The sequence below is a fragment of the Anser brachyrhynchus genome (assembly GCF_964034855.1).
Source record: "Anser brachyrhynchus genome assembly, chromosome: 2".
NCBI classification, from domain to species: Eukaryota; Metazoa; Chordata; class Aves; order Anseriformes; family Anatidae; genus Anser; species Anser brachyrhynchus.
The window spans coordinates 9,948,747-9,965,082 of record NC_137695.1 but is presented as its reverse complement, the minus strand read 5'-3'; the positions used below and the strand labels follow the sequence as shown (position 1 = coordinate 9,965,082).

The 16,336-nt window shown below is 38.3% G+C and overlaps 1 protein-coding gene across 7 annotated transcripts in view; it reads right to left on the bottom strand.

Moving 5' to 3' along the window:
* Positions 1–16,336, bottom strand: part of DNAJB6 (DnaJ heat shock protein family (Hsp40) member B6) — a 59,954-nt gene that overhangs the window by 27,128 nt on the left and 16,490 nt on the right. For 4 of the 7 annotated variants that reach the window (XM_080579566.1, XM_080579567.1, XM_080579568.1 and 1 more), the window contains 3 exons: positions 7,128–7,259; positions 6,087–6,228; positions 2,350–4,533 (listed from right to left, as the gene is read on the bottom strand). In XM_080579566.1, coding sequence (XP_080435692.1) covers positions 4,428–4,533; positions 6,087–6,228; positions 7,128–7,259 — 380 coding nt within the window. In that variant the 3' untranslated portion in view covers positions 2,350–4,427. Of the gene's footprint in view, positions 1–2,349; positions 4,534–6,086; positions 6,229–7,127; positions 7,260–16,336 lie in introns of those variants that run through there. The other 3 variants (XM_080579563.1, XM_080579565.1, XM_080579564.1) reach the window with 1 other exon arrangement.

The window sequence follows — 16,336 nt, the reverse complement described above, 5'->3', positions numbered from 1 at the left end:
ATTTCAGCATTTTGGGTGAAAGATAAAAAGCTTTTTACTTAACCACCACTTGAAGACAAGCAATAACAAGAAGAAAACCCAAACTATCTATGTTTAGTACTATGTAAAACAAGTTTGAAGTCACAATTCAGTCCCAAAGTAAACAAGACCAGAGAGAACAGACAGTATAAAAAAAGCTTTCTTATGTCAAAAAAAGCAGTTTCCAAGTCCAGGTTACAGTTCACTAGCAGGTCACTGATGTCTGTATTGCAATCACCCTGTGAGATCACTGACCTAAAATAAGCCTAAGTTCTAAGACATCAGGACCGAAGAGAAAGGTTTTCCAAAAGCACTTTTGAAATGCTTCCCCCAAAAGGCTAACGAGAATTCTAATACTACGTTAAAGTAAGGGATTGCATTCCTATAGAGTGCTTTTGAAAAGTTCCCTGGTCATAAGCAGCATACAACTGTAACACCATGTGAAATGCCAACAACCAACTTCGAGGTAGACAAAATCTTTTTTACAAGCACAGATGAAACTAAGGCAAAGTAGGAAGCAAGCTCACTTTCCAAATAGAACAGAAGCAGATTCAGGAACAGAGCTTGGGTTTCAAAAAAAAAAAATCTAACTTCCCTTATCACTGGGCAATCCCACACCTAAATGCAACACAGACAAGCCTCCACTTACACCTAGAGCTAAAACACTTAGAGGCAAGCAAACAAAACGGCCAGACACGAATACTGACAGAGAAGTATAAAATCATTGGACTTGTTTAGAGGCTATTTTGGTTTTTAAAGTCTTTTCCAAGTCTTGTCTTCAGCATTTGAAGACACAGTCCATTAATCACAAGCTGATACAGGATGTCTTTACGAATGCTAGGTACACTTAGCAGAGCTTTCTTTCTTATACCACAAAACATCTGTGATTCAACACAGAAAGTCTTTTAAGAACTAAGAACTACAATAGCTGCAACAATTTTAAAATGTGAAGCATTCTAAGGCAAAAAACTAAATTTCTTCCGTAAAGCAAAGTAAAAGGGTAGCTGCCATGCAAAGAGAATCTTATGTTAGTGTATTGCATTGAAATTACTGCCATGCACAGAGACATAAAAGAGGTTGCACCAAGGAAAAGCATTACGAAGTTATTGTATTCTACCAATGAACTTTGAAGCAGAGCAGGAAAGAGTAAGTGACACAGCAGGTTCAAGAACTCCATCTTAGTTTTTTCAAACCACTGGAGGTGGTTCGTTTTAAACTGGGTGGTGTCCCCAAACACTCAAAATCAATCCCTCATTTGTGAAGAAATTGTACTTTTAATCATACAGTACCCACTTTTGACAGCTCTCTCATCCCACTGCATGTTCGATGTTGTAAATCCTTTAGTAAAATTAGGAACCTTTGTTGTTATTAAGTATTTTGTGCTACTTTGGCCAAAACTGAAGTTTAAGGAAATTTGTTGCCCTGGGTGAATCATTACCAAGTGAGTCAGTTTTGTACATACATGCAAAGTACATATTAGTAAGAAATTATACAAAAGTTTTCAAAGCAACCTAATGTGTTTTTACAGAGAAAGGAAACTCATTTCAGCAGCAAAAATACAAAGAAAGTTTGTAGATATAATACATAATAGGAAGAATTTAAAATGGATCCACAGAAAACACAGGATGAGGATTCATTTCATGTATTACAAATTAAGCTGGATGCAAGAAAAAGGAGCTGTGCTATTTCAATTAATTCTACATATTGAAACAGGTGGAGACTATCACACTTTGGTCAAGTATGAGGATGTGCCAGTTTTTACCTCCGGACCTGGAACTGCCAATAGTATATTTGGACCAAGTATCCACCCAGTTCAATTGTCAGCCTGCTCAGATGCTAGTGTATTGGTATCTGCTCACTACCGTAGAGATTTTTACTCATGGATTTACTGATGGAACTTGTTTCTTGTCTGTTTTTGTGCTTTGCCAGCTTCTCTTTCTGCCAAGAAAGTGCAGTGCTACCATTTAAGACTGCATCTTCCTCTAGCTCTGACAATAACCAGCTTCAGGGATCTCAAGGCAGAAGAGAAACCATCCAAAACACCATATCTTCATCAAATTTACACTGTTAAGGGATTTCATTAGGGAACCTTTGAGTGAATGGTCTATACCTCTATAATACCACGCTTTTCTGGTTAAGATCTAACACAAGCATGTGGGTAGAGAATTGCCACTAGCAGCTATGCTATCATAATTACCTTCTTAACTTGAACTAGTTAACTTAAATGTTAACCTAAAAGAGATAAAAACTGGGATTAAAATAGAAGGTAAAGATTGGAAGCTTAACATGAAAAGCTATGGGTAACCACAGGAAGGAATTCAAACTCAACTCCGGATTGTCCTAATTTTATTTGAGTTGGTTAACCAATTTTGAAGCACTTTTTACAGTTTACATAACTGAAAGGAACACTGTGTGTCCTAGAAATGTAAATTAACATTTTTCATAACTCAAGACATCACAACAAAGCCAGATTTTGAAATAAATTGATTGTTTAGTTGTCACCTGGATCAGGAGGGAACATACAAGGGGAAGGAAAAACAGCATCGATAAGAAAACGCTTAAGTTCTAGACTGAGTTTGTGCTTCTACACTAAAAACGTAACACTGAAGTAACAACTCTGCAAAGAACTTGAAAAGGGATGTAACATCTTTGGTCCCAAAACCAGAGTATATATTAACATCTTCTAACTCTTACTTTATTTGGTTGTATTAAATTAACATTGAAGAAGAGGGACAAAGTTAAGAGATGCTAACTTTGCTGTAAATTTGAATCCTATTCTAGCAGGTTTTTAGATTGCTGGTTTCGTGCTAAATTGAATCAGTTATCCTGCATGATAAACACGAGCAAATCTTTTCAATATATTTAATAATCAATGCGTTTGTTAGTACAAAGCAGATGGTGCTCAGTAAAAAGACATTAAGTGATCATTTAAAAACACCATGCTATATTTTTTAAAAACACTAGGCAAGACTAAAGAAATTGGTGAAGGCCAGATGTTCAAAGCTGGTGCACAGACAAAATTGTACAAGTGTAATTTATTTATGAAATTACCCAGAGGCTGGCAGGTGTTAACAAATGCCAATACTTATTTGCATGCTTCCCCTATGACATCAAGTCATCTTTCACTAAATTTTGAAAATCTGGTCTTAACTACAAATTAACACTTTGCTTCACTCCATTAATTAAAAAAGGCATCCATCTTCTTATTTTTGGTTGATGAGTAAAGTGAGATATTTTAATCAGTCAAGCTATTTTAACCATATTTAGCTTTCATTTGTCCCTAGTAAATTTGTGCAAATTTGCTCCAAAGTCACCATGTTTGTTCTCAAAATGAGAGAAAATTTTTCAGAAAGCTTTTTTTTTTAAAAAAGATACTGATTGTTTTCCTGTATATTTGTGTTCACTACAGATTATTTTTTGAAGCAGTCTCACAGTCTCAGAACTTAAAGCCTTTGTTTGTTTTTTTAACCAGTGATTTATTTTCCGCTCGGATCAAAAAAAATTAGGGCAAAAGATGGAGTTAGAGAGTCAGCCTCTGAACGCTTCTTAAAAATAGGTGCTTCAAATACAGGTTTAGAAAAGAAATTAAATATGTTTTCAGTCACACTGAAGAAAACATCTGTAAAGAAAAAAGGCCCTCATCCTTCAGATGGAAGAAGAAGGTGGTGGGAAAAAAAGCACCAGTTTCCCAAGTTGCCCAAATCACACACAGACACAAGAAGGTTACAAATGCCATTCATGAAAGAATGCACCACAAACATCAGCATTTATTCATTTTGAATTTTTTTTTTTAGCAAATGACAAAAGACCCAGCTTACTGGCTTCACTTTTGTTTACCTTTTGCTTACATTACACATTTAAACATTTGTCAAAACTTACTAAGTTGTCTGCATTCATGCACAACTAGAAAACATCCTTAATTTATTTAAACCAGAAATGCATTACCAGAAATGTATTAACATCATTCACTAGTAAATATTAAAAAAAAGTTGAAATTATTAAAAAGTTTATCCTGGAAATGTTAACTTCACAGCAGACTTAAACTACTAGTTGGCTCACATTTCAAACAAATTGGAAAAAGCAAGATTCATGCTAGTGTTAGTGTACATCTTGCCCTAGCACTACTGAAGGATCATGGTTCACCTTGGATCATAGATAATAAAAAGAAAAGTGCATACAGAAATTTACAACAATTTTAAGGACAAAAAAATGGTCCTATCGATGTGGTCCCAACAATAAACTCAAAAGTCTATGACAAATACAAGCTCCCGTGAGCTATTTATACTACTTAATCTTAAGTACGGATATACAGAAAGTTGAGTTCATTTGAAATCTTCAAAAAATGTTCCTGTCAATCCTCAAATGGTGGCTGTTATAGCTTAAAATTTCTGTTAAATGCGTGCGTTGAATTACTTGTTATCCAAGCGTAGCAGCTGCTCCTTACCATTTATTGTTAGCGACCTTAACTGGCCATCTTCTTCAACTTCTACTCTCTCTTGTCCGTTCTCAAAAATTCTGTAGGACAAATAACACAATTCGTCATTTTAGAGCACTGCAAGCAGTTTGAAAACATACACCAGACCTAGGCTTTTAGATAACAAAGTACAACGGAGCACTGCCTGCTTAATACAACTGTAATTGGCAAGCTTTCACATTTAACAGTGCAGGAGCTGTAACTAGCGACCATCTGCATTCCCCCACTGATATTGCTTATTTATAGCAGGAAAATTGCTTTGTGGAAGTTTGAATCCTACCGTTTGTACAGTTCACGGTTAGAGCTGTCACCTCAAATCGTCACAGCTGTACTGACACTACTTACAATTATCTAGGACTAAATGTCTTTTTCACAGATAAAGCTGTGCTGTCTTGATGTTGCATTTAGTATCATTTGTTACATGCATAATGTTCTAGATCCAATCACAATTTTGCTTAACACAAGACATGCAAGACAGTCTTCAATCCACCTTTAACTTGATCAAAGCAATTAAATTGGAGACCTACTGTATGATGAGTTTAGGACTAGCATGTACTAGGCAGAATTTAAGTATCCTTGACTAGAATAGGCTATTATCAAAAAGCTATGTGGTTTTAGGTTCTTTGTTTGTTTGTTTTAAAAACAGGAAGATGAGCAATGTTTCAATTATTTTCAAAAAATTTAATTCATGCCAGAATTTTAACTATCTTGGCATTCTCCCCTCATGACTAAAATGAAGAAACCACATGGATGGATACAAACTTCTCTGATAATCAGACAGTCAAGAGAACACACCCTTATCAAAAACAGGGAGAAAGGCGTCCTGTCCAAAGCAAAGTGTTACTCAAAGTTACTCCATAAATTCCCAAATGCATTGGTTTCTCCATCACATATGGGTAGGCTACGTGCAGTACCTGAAAATTCCCTTTCCAATAAATAGGAAAAAGTTTCCTCCAAAGTGGGTTTCAGTTGCTTAGTTCACTTAGCAGATGAAACAAAATTAACTTTTACACAGAAGTTTAACTTCAAACACTTGTCTGGGAAAGCACACTAGAGCAGATGTTAGGGAAAGTTATTTCGTGTATCTCAAGTTTCCCAATTCCCAGTCAATAGCTTCATGACCAACAGAAGCCAAGCACACTTTTCTCTTCGAGAAGCCCAAGCTGACTTGGTAGCCAGTAGTCAAAGACCATGATAAAAGATGCAAGGTTCTAAAAGCCCGCAAAGACCGCCGCTGCTAAGTCCCTTTCAAACAGCAAACAAGTTGCTGCCATCGTTTTTCATCAGGGCAGTTCTCACCGCTGGCTTTACACAGTTAAACCCTCCTGGACTATTAGGAGTTTAGACAAAAACACTATCTTCTCTATTTTCCCATGCTACAGCTGCAAGTAACTCAGCAATGCCAAGAAGAATTACAAAGCCCAAAGCAACTTTTCTGCCTTAAAAAAAACTCACATAAATCCAAAATTTTTTATGACCACATCATTAAAAAGTAAAAACACATACATGTATAATTTATCTATATATATATTTATATGCATGTATGTTCAGCTATGTATTTCTATATAGTTTCATAGAAACGTATCCTTCTTACCTCTTTGTAGTAATTTTTCTGCCGTTGACTATTTTAGTTGAGGTTGATACTGACTTGAAGTTACCCATCCCACTGCCACCAAACGATGCGGAGGAGAACGAAGTGAGACCTCCATGTCCCAGTGAACCAAACGAAGTAAAACCTATTGTGGAAAAAGTTAACATGAAAAGTATTCGACCAAAACCGTGTTTCTGCATGACTGTGAGCTTCAAATTTATCAGCCACCGGGACTACATCCTAGCTTCACAACACCCTTTGATGGCTGCATCAACACAACATCAGTGACCGATGGCATTAAACACTGGTATGAAAATAAAAACGTGACTCCAGCGCTATCACCTTTTCCCATATGTACCCACAGTTCCAAATACTGAGCACTGCTCAAAAACTGTTTGTCCCTTCCTTTAAAGAAAAGCCATTCAAGCCTGTCAGCTGAACTCAACCATTATACCATTCTTCCCGCTCAAGGTAGAGCTAATCACTTTAGATCCTGATTTTTCATATTATCATAGAAGACCAGATGCCTTGGGTTAGCAGACAAAACTAGTTTTGTATCACTAATGTGCCAACTAGTACTGAAGATCTTTTAACACTTACAGAATGCTGAGTAGCAGCAAGTCTCAGCAACCTCTGAGACACAGCCTTCAACATTCAAGTTAAGTACCCCTAACTCATACTTAGTACTACCGTGGGTTTAAAGCACAGGTTTTCCCCAGTGATTTTTCAGGACCTTACCTAAAAGGTAAGGTCACCATCACACCGACACTCAAACACAGTTCAAAAACAATTCTAAAGCCATAAAGAAACTGTAGCACAAGAATTAAGAACACAAACAATTCTACCTCTTTGAGGTCTGTTTACTTTTCATGAGCTTTCCAGGTAGACCTAAGGTTTTACTTACTTTTCAGAGAGCATCCTAAATTCAAAAAAACGGCCTCACAGTTGATTACACGAAGGAAACTTTACATCAAGAAGGCTTATTACATCAAGATGCTTTGTGAACCAAAACGGAAATTCCCTGTTAAGTATTGTGATATTTACCTGTGTCAAATGAAGGAAAAGCACTTCCAAAACCAGGGAATCCACCAAAAGCAGAGAAAAACGATCCACCACCTCTGCTTCTGCTTCCCCTTGGACCCCGCCTGCTCCCAAAAAAGTCTTCAAAAGGATCTTCTACAAAACACAAGACATTTAAGAGGTTAATCTCATTGAGTGATTCCATATTAAAACATTTGAGTTTCTTCAATTAAAAAAAAAATCCTGTTATAGTTGAGATTCTTCCTTTGAAATATTTGATTCTACTGAGCTGAACAATCCTCTAAAAAGGCTCCTTTGGGACTAAATTCTAACTCATGTTTACGTTTACAAATAATCATAAAAAGTGGTTAATCATTTTAACTATTTAGAATCAAAATCTGGTAAACCTAATGTAAATGCTCTTTCATTTTCAGCACAGTACAATTGGTAAGCGTTAAGACAATAGTATACTTACTTCAGATGCTCACATAGCATAAAGTATGACAGAAGAAATCAAATCAGCGTTTATTTGAAGATAAATACGTCCACTGAGTTAGCATTTGAAAGATTTAGAACTTTTCAGATGCAGAATCATGACCCCTACACAGCAAAATTTAAATTTAACAATTCCTAGAATATTGCACACATTTATAAGCACTTTCTAGTTTATTGCCCTACGAGATTTACTGCAGACCACCCCAATGGTGTCTCTAAAAAGTAACTTCCAGATAGGTTCTATCAATAAGTGAAATATAAAAAGAACAGCCAGGGACTGACTGATGACTCATAATCTTTAACTATTCTACGTGTTTATTTTAGCACTTGCCACATTAGGCACTTCAAGCACTTATTCTGAGACACATTTAGGTAGTAAGTTACAGGACACCGTTCATAAACCTACAAAGAACCATTCAGGCCCTACCAAGCTGTATCTCTGAATCTTTATTTATATATACTTACACACACACACACATATGTATATAGACAGACACCTATACAAGAACTTCCCTATTTACTTAAGAGTAATCAAATTTTCCTAAAAAAATAGATATTACTAGGATTGTCTGAAAAATGCTTTTTTCCTAATGCTCTTAAAAAATAGAGCAACATACAATTTCAATCATGTAATTATTGCTTTTTATAAAGTACCTGTTATGTTAAATTCAGAAGAGTTCAACTACTACAACCACTCTCTCAATCAGAATCAGAGCTCTACCAGGATGAGTATTGTACAGTACCAACAATTTTACCAAGTTTTACAAGTGGGCGCTCAATACTGGAAGGTAAAAGTTTTAAATACTGCTCAGACTAAGCTCTTACTGGGAAATGCAGAAACTGGTGACAGCAGCAATAGAAGTATGAATGCAACACAAGATTCTTGTAACTGTCTGACTGTTCTGATATTTTCAAATTGAGAAAGAAGAGTTCAGAAACTCAATACTTAATCCAGCTCTGGTATCACTTCAAAAATCTAAGCTCATTTATGCTGTCACCCAGTCAATGCAGCAGTGACATTACCAAAACAATCAATCTGATAATAAAAAGATATCAGTTACCATCTGGTTTAAACATAATTACTTAACAGAAACGAAGTGTCACGATGTATTCATGCTGAACAAATACAGCCCCTGAAGTCCAAACACATACTCCCACCAGCAAAAGATACAAAATGCCAGTAACAACCAAAATAACCCTATCTTTCCCCTAGCTTCCACAGTTATTTACAAGGCAGGACCAAATTTTTATCTTTCATAGAGCAGACAAGCAAGTGGTCTGTTTTTTTTTGTTGTTGTTGTTCCTCAGGCTGTTATGCTATTTTTTATTTTAGAACAAGTTTTCTTTAATACAAAGATGACCCGTTATGATATTTAAAAGATTAGAAATAAAACAAGACTCCTGGGCATAGAAATAAGGGAACCTATAACCAAAATCAGCATTTTCTTTAAATTGTCACAGTACTTGTTTGGGAAAAAATTGCGGTATTTTTCAGACTAGCTTATCAGTTAGCAAGTAAAAACACTGCAGTTAATTGTTTTGTAGTCCAATTTATTTTCGCCAGAGTGACTCAGAAGCTAGTTATGAAGGTCATTCACTCACGTGTACAAATGATCTATATTATATTACTCCCACTGTTAGGCTTTCTAATTATAGTCCAATTTTTCTTGTTACCTGGAGTTTGAATAAAAACAAAACAACCTACCATGTGAACTTGTAGTTTCTTACCTCCCACAGCATAGCAGCCTGTTCTGCATGTGAAACTCTCCTCTTCTGCACAACAGCAGCAAAAATGCAGGTTTTTATGGGAGATCACAGAACCCCCGACATCCCTGCTGTCAGCCCAGCTCTAAACTGATTATTGCCTACTCCTAGCTACATGAAAACCTAACCTAGACTTGGGCATGCCATATTAGCCTTTGGCAACCCTACGTACCAAAGAAAGAAATCGGTACTCTACTTCTAGCCTCGGGTGATTTCTGTTTGCAGTCTGGATCATGATCCTCCAATGCTCTTCCAGTAGTTCTCCCCAGTAAATAAGATAGTTAAACCACTCCCCTGCAACTGACTGCTGAATCCTCAGCAAGATAGATTATTTGGAGGCAAGAAGATTGCTTTCCTGGGGGAATATTCCTTCCCCTCATGACTATGTTACCAGACATTCAGGTAAAGCATGAAGAAAAAAATACTAAAAACACTGTGGAGAGAGGACAGCAGGAGGCTTCTCCATTCAAAATGCAGCATCATTTGTTGTATCCACTACCAAACGCATGTAAATATAGTGCCTGCATGATTGAAGCCGCTGTTTATGCTTTTAGACAATAAATCAAGATGACAAATAGTACCACTCAGGAAAATAACATTTCAGCCTGCTAGGTCTATTTTTGTGGTTTAGCAGAACCTTTCTACGCACGACCACCTTTGTGCATAGCTAGCTTTTCTAACATGGTTCAAATGAAGTGAATACCACAATATTGCCCCCTTTTTTTAAATGACTTCTCTTACACTACTCATTTTGGTGCAATTTACAATCCATACAATTTTCTTATTGGATGTTATATGCATATAAAATCAACAAAACTAAGCAGAAAAAATAAGGCCTTTCTTAAAATGGAAACTACTATATAAATACTACACAACAGAAAAGCACCATAAAACCAAAATACTGTGCCAGTGTCACCTTAGAGTCTAACTGAATACTGTCTGGAGATAATCCACAGTTTATTTTAATCTGGGTATTACCAGAAGCTTATGAGAGGACAGAACATCAGATTCCATTTCAAAAGAAATGTTGCAGCACACTTCTGACATGAAACTTGCGGCACCATCAAGTTGATGCCACAGCAAGGATCAAGAGAGACCAGAAGGTGAGATTTTGAGGAAGCCAGCAAGACAGGCTTGTACTGGATCAACAACATGAGATGACATGGAGATTTTTTGGGAGAAAAACGCAAATGCTTAAGCAAAGAACTCACAAATACTTATTACTTCTGAAAAAACGAGACACAATGAAGGACTTCAGGACTCTTGTTATTTGGTAGGAAGACCTACCAGTTGACAGTTGCTGAAGCCAAATTAACATGAAGCTAGGAACACAAAAACCCCAGCAACACAAGACTGTACATTAGTGTCAGAACTTTCAGGCGGTTTTCTTAGAGTTAACATGTCCCCAAAAGAATCTACTTACATCAGAAAAATTTTTGTGCTAATTCAAACCCATCAACTGCCCTATTCCTCTTGGTAGAACGTTACACCAACTCACTGTGTACAACAGAATCCTACCTTAATTTTCTGTAGTCATGGGAAAGAATTTACCCTCAAAACAAATCAAATACAACCACCACCACTAAATATCTCGCTGCAGTTCAAAATGAAGTAGGTCATGATCCTCCCACCCTCAGTTCTCATCTGTAACAGAAACAGGATTTTCTCACTTTCAGCAGCATGATCCACTCGCAGAATACTAACACAAGATTTGGTCCTATTTGTCTTTCTTTCCTGCCTTGTGATCACAGAACCACATGACAAGTTGCATTAATTCATTGATGCTAAAGAAAACACTACACGTTTGTATCGCTAGCTTTCTGTTGCATCCATGAGCTAATCTGACTCAGTACTGGTGAGACTGCTGTATTTGAAAGAAAGCGGCCAGGAAAAGCACCATAGGGTGGAAGAAGGGACTAAAGAAGGCAAAACCTGAGAATCTGCATCTGAGGCAGCCCACAATTCAGTTTGATTTAACCAATTTCATTAAATCAATCTAAGGCATTAGCTCAAATCACCAAAAGTCACTATAAACTAAACACACCACACTTCCTATGACGGTCACTTCTACCATGACACTTACCTCTTCTACCATGGCAGCTGCCTGGGCAACCAGAGGGGTTCCTACCAGCTGAACAGAGCACTGCCCGATCAAAGGACGTTCAGCCAAAGCACTTCTCTGCGATGGTTTCCAGTGCCACTGTAAAAGCAACTGCACTGGTACAGGGCAAACAGCAGGAACAAGTGCCCAAGGGTTGAAAGGAGCACAGGGACATGCTTTCAGCGCTACTGCTACCATGCTGCCCCTCATGAAAGGGTTAAGCACATCCCAGTGGAGTGCCATCGTTCACCTCCAGAAGACTCAAGAGTCGAGATAAATTGTGCACTGTCAGCAAGAGTTCTCACACGTACAAACTGCTGCAGCCAGAGACGTCGATAATCTCACAGGTACAGTATGCAAACGAACACTGCCCTGTAAAGACAGGCTCACTGCTCAGTCACCACTCGCAGGACGACTTGCCCAACCAAACCCTCCTTCCTTTATTCTCTGCAATAAAAGCCATGCTATTGCCTCCACCGAAGCGTGACACTGAGGAAAAGCTTGTATTGCAGATGCGGGAGGAGGACACCGTAACTGTAGCACGCTGAACAGAGTCACGTTGAAAGGCTGCTCGGCCCCACATAAGGGAGCAGTCAAACTGAACTGCATTCGCTATTACAGCCTGCAGTGTTTCAGCAAGCAAGACAGAACAGGCTGCCTGCCTGCCACGAATTCCTTCTCTCAAAGGCACACTGTAACTGACTTTATGGACCATAACAGAACTGAGCATAATAAATGCGGGTCTGAATAACACCCTTATGCAAAGGGCTACAGTTACATGATGTGCTGAAGAAAATCCTTGGAGTAGGTGTTTCTATCTTGTCTCCTATTTGATAAAAGTTTCAAGGATACAGATTTGCAGAATACACACAGGACCTGGCGCTACAGCTCTGAATTATACCCAAGACACAGTGAAGTACATCACCAGAGCTGCACAAGCAGCAGAAACCCAGAGGCGCTTTGCATGGAAATATTTTCTTCCTTAACTACAAAGGATGCTATAGCTGCTGTGTTGATGCCACTTACTCTGAAGAGACACTGAGATGTTGCAAACACTGTTGATTCATCTGTATAGTGTTTAAATACAGACTTTTATAATTGCTCACTTCCATAAATTAGATGTCAAACAGATGGTTGCCCCAGTTATTTAGGAAACTTTACTTAGTAGAAATGTCATAGCATTTCAAAGTCTTTCTAATGATATATACCAGAGATCCTGGATTAGTAATTCCCTAGAAAAAAGAAGATTCAAAACATTACCACCTTTTAATTCCATCTATACCATAATTAAATAGATGTTAGAGAATGGCAAGTTCAACTCTACACAGCATTTCATTTATCAGGCCACTGCCCAAATGTTCAGACACACCTTAAAAGTGGGGAAATCTTCCACTACCACTGTATGACCTGCTCACCTTGTGCCACGTCCAGCATTTGTCCTCCCAAGATGAATTTACACTGCTAGCCATCCAAAAAGAAAATAAATCAATCTTGGGGACTACCAGGTTGAACTGGCTCAGAGATGCACACAACAAATGCAATCAACAAAAGGCAGAGGAAAGAAGGCATGCCTGGGACAAACCTCGTGTTTGGCCAGCAAGCTATCAACCAGCTCCTCAATGCATCTACTGGGACATTAGTCAAAGATTCAAGTTTTAAGATGCATGGAAGAATTTGGAGCAAGGCCTCCTTCTCTGCAGCAGAAGCAGCTGTATGGTAGCTTCACTACTCATGGAGCCACTGCACTGGTTCCATCTATCCTGTTTGAGATGACTCCTGCAATGTAAGCATTTCCTTTGAAGCTATCGAGTTATTTCAGAAAAATTAATGGTTGTAAGATCTGGACCATTCAAGTGAATAACTATGATCTAAGACTGGTGCTTAACTACAATTGTGCACTTTCATACCAAAGCAATGAATGCACATGCAAATCTTTGAGAATCTCTAAATACCAAAAGTTGCACATTTCTGTCAATTATAAAGAGGAAAACATTGTGCAAGATAGCTTTAGTTTGAAGCCTCCTCCTTGTTCAGTTTTAGGAATCAATTTGACTAACAAATGTATTTTGCATTAGAACATCTAATCATCATAATTATCACAAAATGGGATTACGTATGGATTAAAACCACAACGTGACTGTTAAATACAACCCTTGCCCTAGCAAGATTGTATCTAAATGTCAAAAACAGGCTTTCACATTCGTCATTTGAACATGTCATTTGGAGATAACTGAAGCTGAAATGTCTACCCTCCCTTGGCTCTGACTACTGAACAGTCACTTTCAGTCCTTGCGATGAAAAGGTTGATGAAGCTACCCTATCCTGCTTCTGAAACAATGTCCTGAAACACAGATCACATAAAATAATTTTACAATGATTACTGCACACAGATTTTCCTGTCAGGTGAAGTCTTTAGCCTATATACTTAAGGTAACTCTATACTTTTCCAGAACTCGTGTACTGCTTTCTGTAGTCAGTATTACAGTAGCTACTCTGCAGTAATTCTGTTGTTTGATGGAACCAAACCACATTCCATATAGCTAGCTCCTTGAGTTCCTCTGTGAAAAATATAAATATCTAGTTAACCATATATAGAAGTTTAACTCTACCTATGGTTTCCAACATTATTCCCCAGGCTCCCCAGGGCAGTGGTCATGACACTGAGCCTGCCGGAGTTCAAAAAGCATTTGGAAAACACTCTCAGACAAAGGGTCTGATTTTTGGGTGTTGCTGTGTGGAACCAAAAGTTCGACTGGGTGACAACATCCTTGTGGGTCCCTTCCAACTCAGAATATTCTACGATTCTACAATTATAGAGTTTTGAATATCACTTTACCAGGTAAGTGTAACACCCAACATAAAATTCCACAGATGACATATAGGTTTATATGCATCATTTGGTAATAAATTTATATTAAAATACATCATGAATTCTAGTTACCAGACAACAAATGCAGAACATTTATTAAATACAATTCTAGAAGGTATACTGAGAAAACTAGAGTGTGTTTAAGCACATTACAGCTGTTAAGATTATTATCTATGTCAAAAAAGAGACAGACTTCTCTAAGCCATCAAAGTCCAGACTGGACATCCACCTGGAGCAGCTTAACACATTTGACCATGGAGAAAAATAAAAACAAAACATGGTTCCTTGTTGAATTCAGTTGATTAGACACACAGGCATCTAATGCCATTTGACATGCCCTAAAATATCCTGCCTAGTTACTGCTCGCTGAAGGACAGTGACGTGCTGTAGGTCCTGGGCTGTATTTTCCAGACCATACGGAAGTTACTCAGGCATCTCAGATACTCTAGACCATCTCAAGTGTTACCGCATGCCCATATGAAGCTCACTGTATACAAAAGGTGACTTTACTTCAGGAGTTGTTTGAACCACTATATAGGTTCTTAGGTCACTTCTGTGCTCCTAGGATGCCATTCTTCCTTCCAGTGCAATTCCTCACTGAAAATACCTTCCAATACATAATCTGTTCTTCAACTGAGAATCTGAGAAGCCTCTAAATCCAAACTAAATCAGTTCTTTAATAGCCCAGAATCCCAGTCAAATGTTTTTGCCTACACCCAAACACATTCATTATTGTTCTTCACAAAGCTTGGAGGAGCCATCTTTAAATTAATGAATACACCTCCACCGTCAGCGGTAACATTGGGAACCTTGCCTCACTGTGAACTGTAAAGATAAAGCAGAAGAATCTCCTTGAAAAGTTTACGACCAAAATACAAATTAAACACTACGTGGAACACAAATAAAACAAATCAAAGCAAGCACCATATGCAAATTGAATAGGGTACAGTTTAAGTACAAAACTTACTAAAATGAGAAATCAATCCCTATAATCAGGGGTCAACAGTTCTAATGTCAAAGGACAGTTCAAGAACAGAACAGCTATATGGCATGGAAGACTGAACACCAATTAACCAGACATTCATGTTCCAAGGCAGTACTATGCCATACAAAAAGTAGTACCACAGAGGGAACAGCACCTTTTCCCTTCTTCCAATGACAAGGATTACAACACATCCATTCGTCAAAGAGACTGAAAACTATCACTGAAATTGCTCAGTAGGAAAAGGCAGACTCTGCTGTAACAGTGTCACAGAAAACAAGCCCACATGCCTGAGCTGAGAGCTGACCTGCTGTTAAATTATCAGCTCAGGTTCAGAAGAGCACTCGCCTTCAGGCACACTTACTTTTACAAAGTATTCGCCTGCAAAGCAAGGAAGAGAAACTTTGGCTGAGCTAATTCCAGAGCAACACATAGCAAAGGCGTAACTTAACTTTACTCCATTTGGAAGCGTTTCGAGCTGCCTTCAGAGTATTACATATTTACATTTGAAGAAAGTCTGAAGGGACCTTTCAGTTAACAGTATTAGTCAAAAGTTAGAATGTCTGACAGAAGGTCATCTCCAAGCAGGGCCACCCACAGCAGGGTACCCAGGACCACAACCAGGTACCTTCTGAAGATCTCCAAGGAGGAGACTCCACCACCTCCCGGAGCAACCCGTGCTGGTGCTCCAGCACACTGACGATCACACTCATTTCCTCATGTTCCCAGGGAACCTCCTGCAGCTGTGCCCCTTGGCTTGTCAGTGGGCACCAATCTGGCTCCACCTTCTTTATACACTTTCTACAGACATTTAGAAACTGACGAGACCCAACTCCAAGCCTTTTTATGATAAACAATGCCAGCTCTCTCAGACTTTTCCTCATATAAGTGATGCTCCAGTCCCTTCATCACCTTCATGGCCTTTCACTGGACTCCTTCCAGTATCCCTCCTATATTGGGGAGCCCAGAACTGGACACAGTACTTCAAGAGTGGGCTAACCAGCACTGAGATCACTCATTTC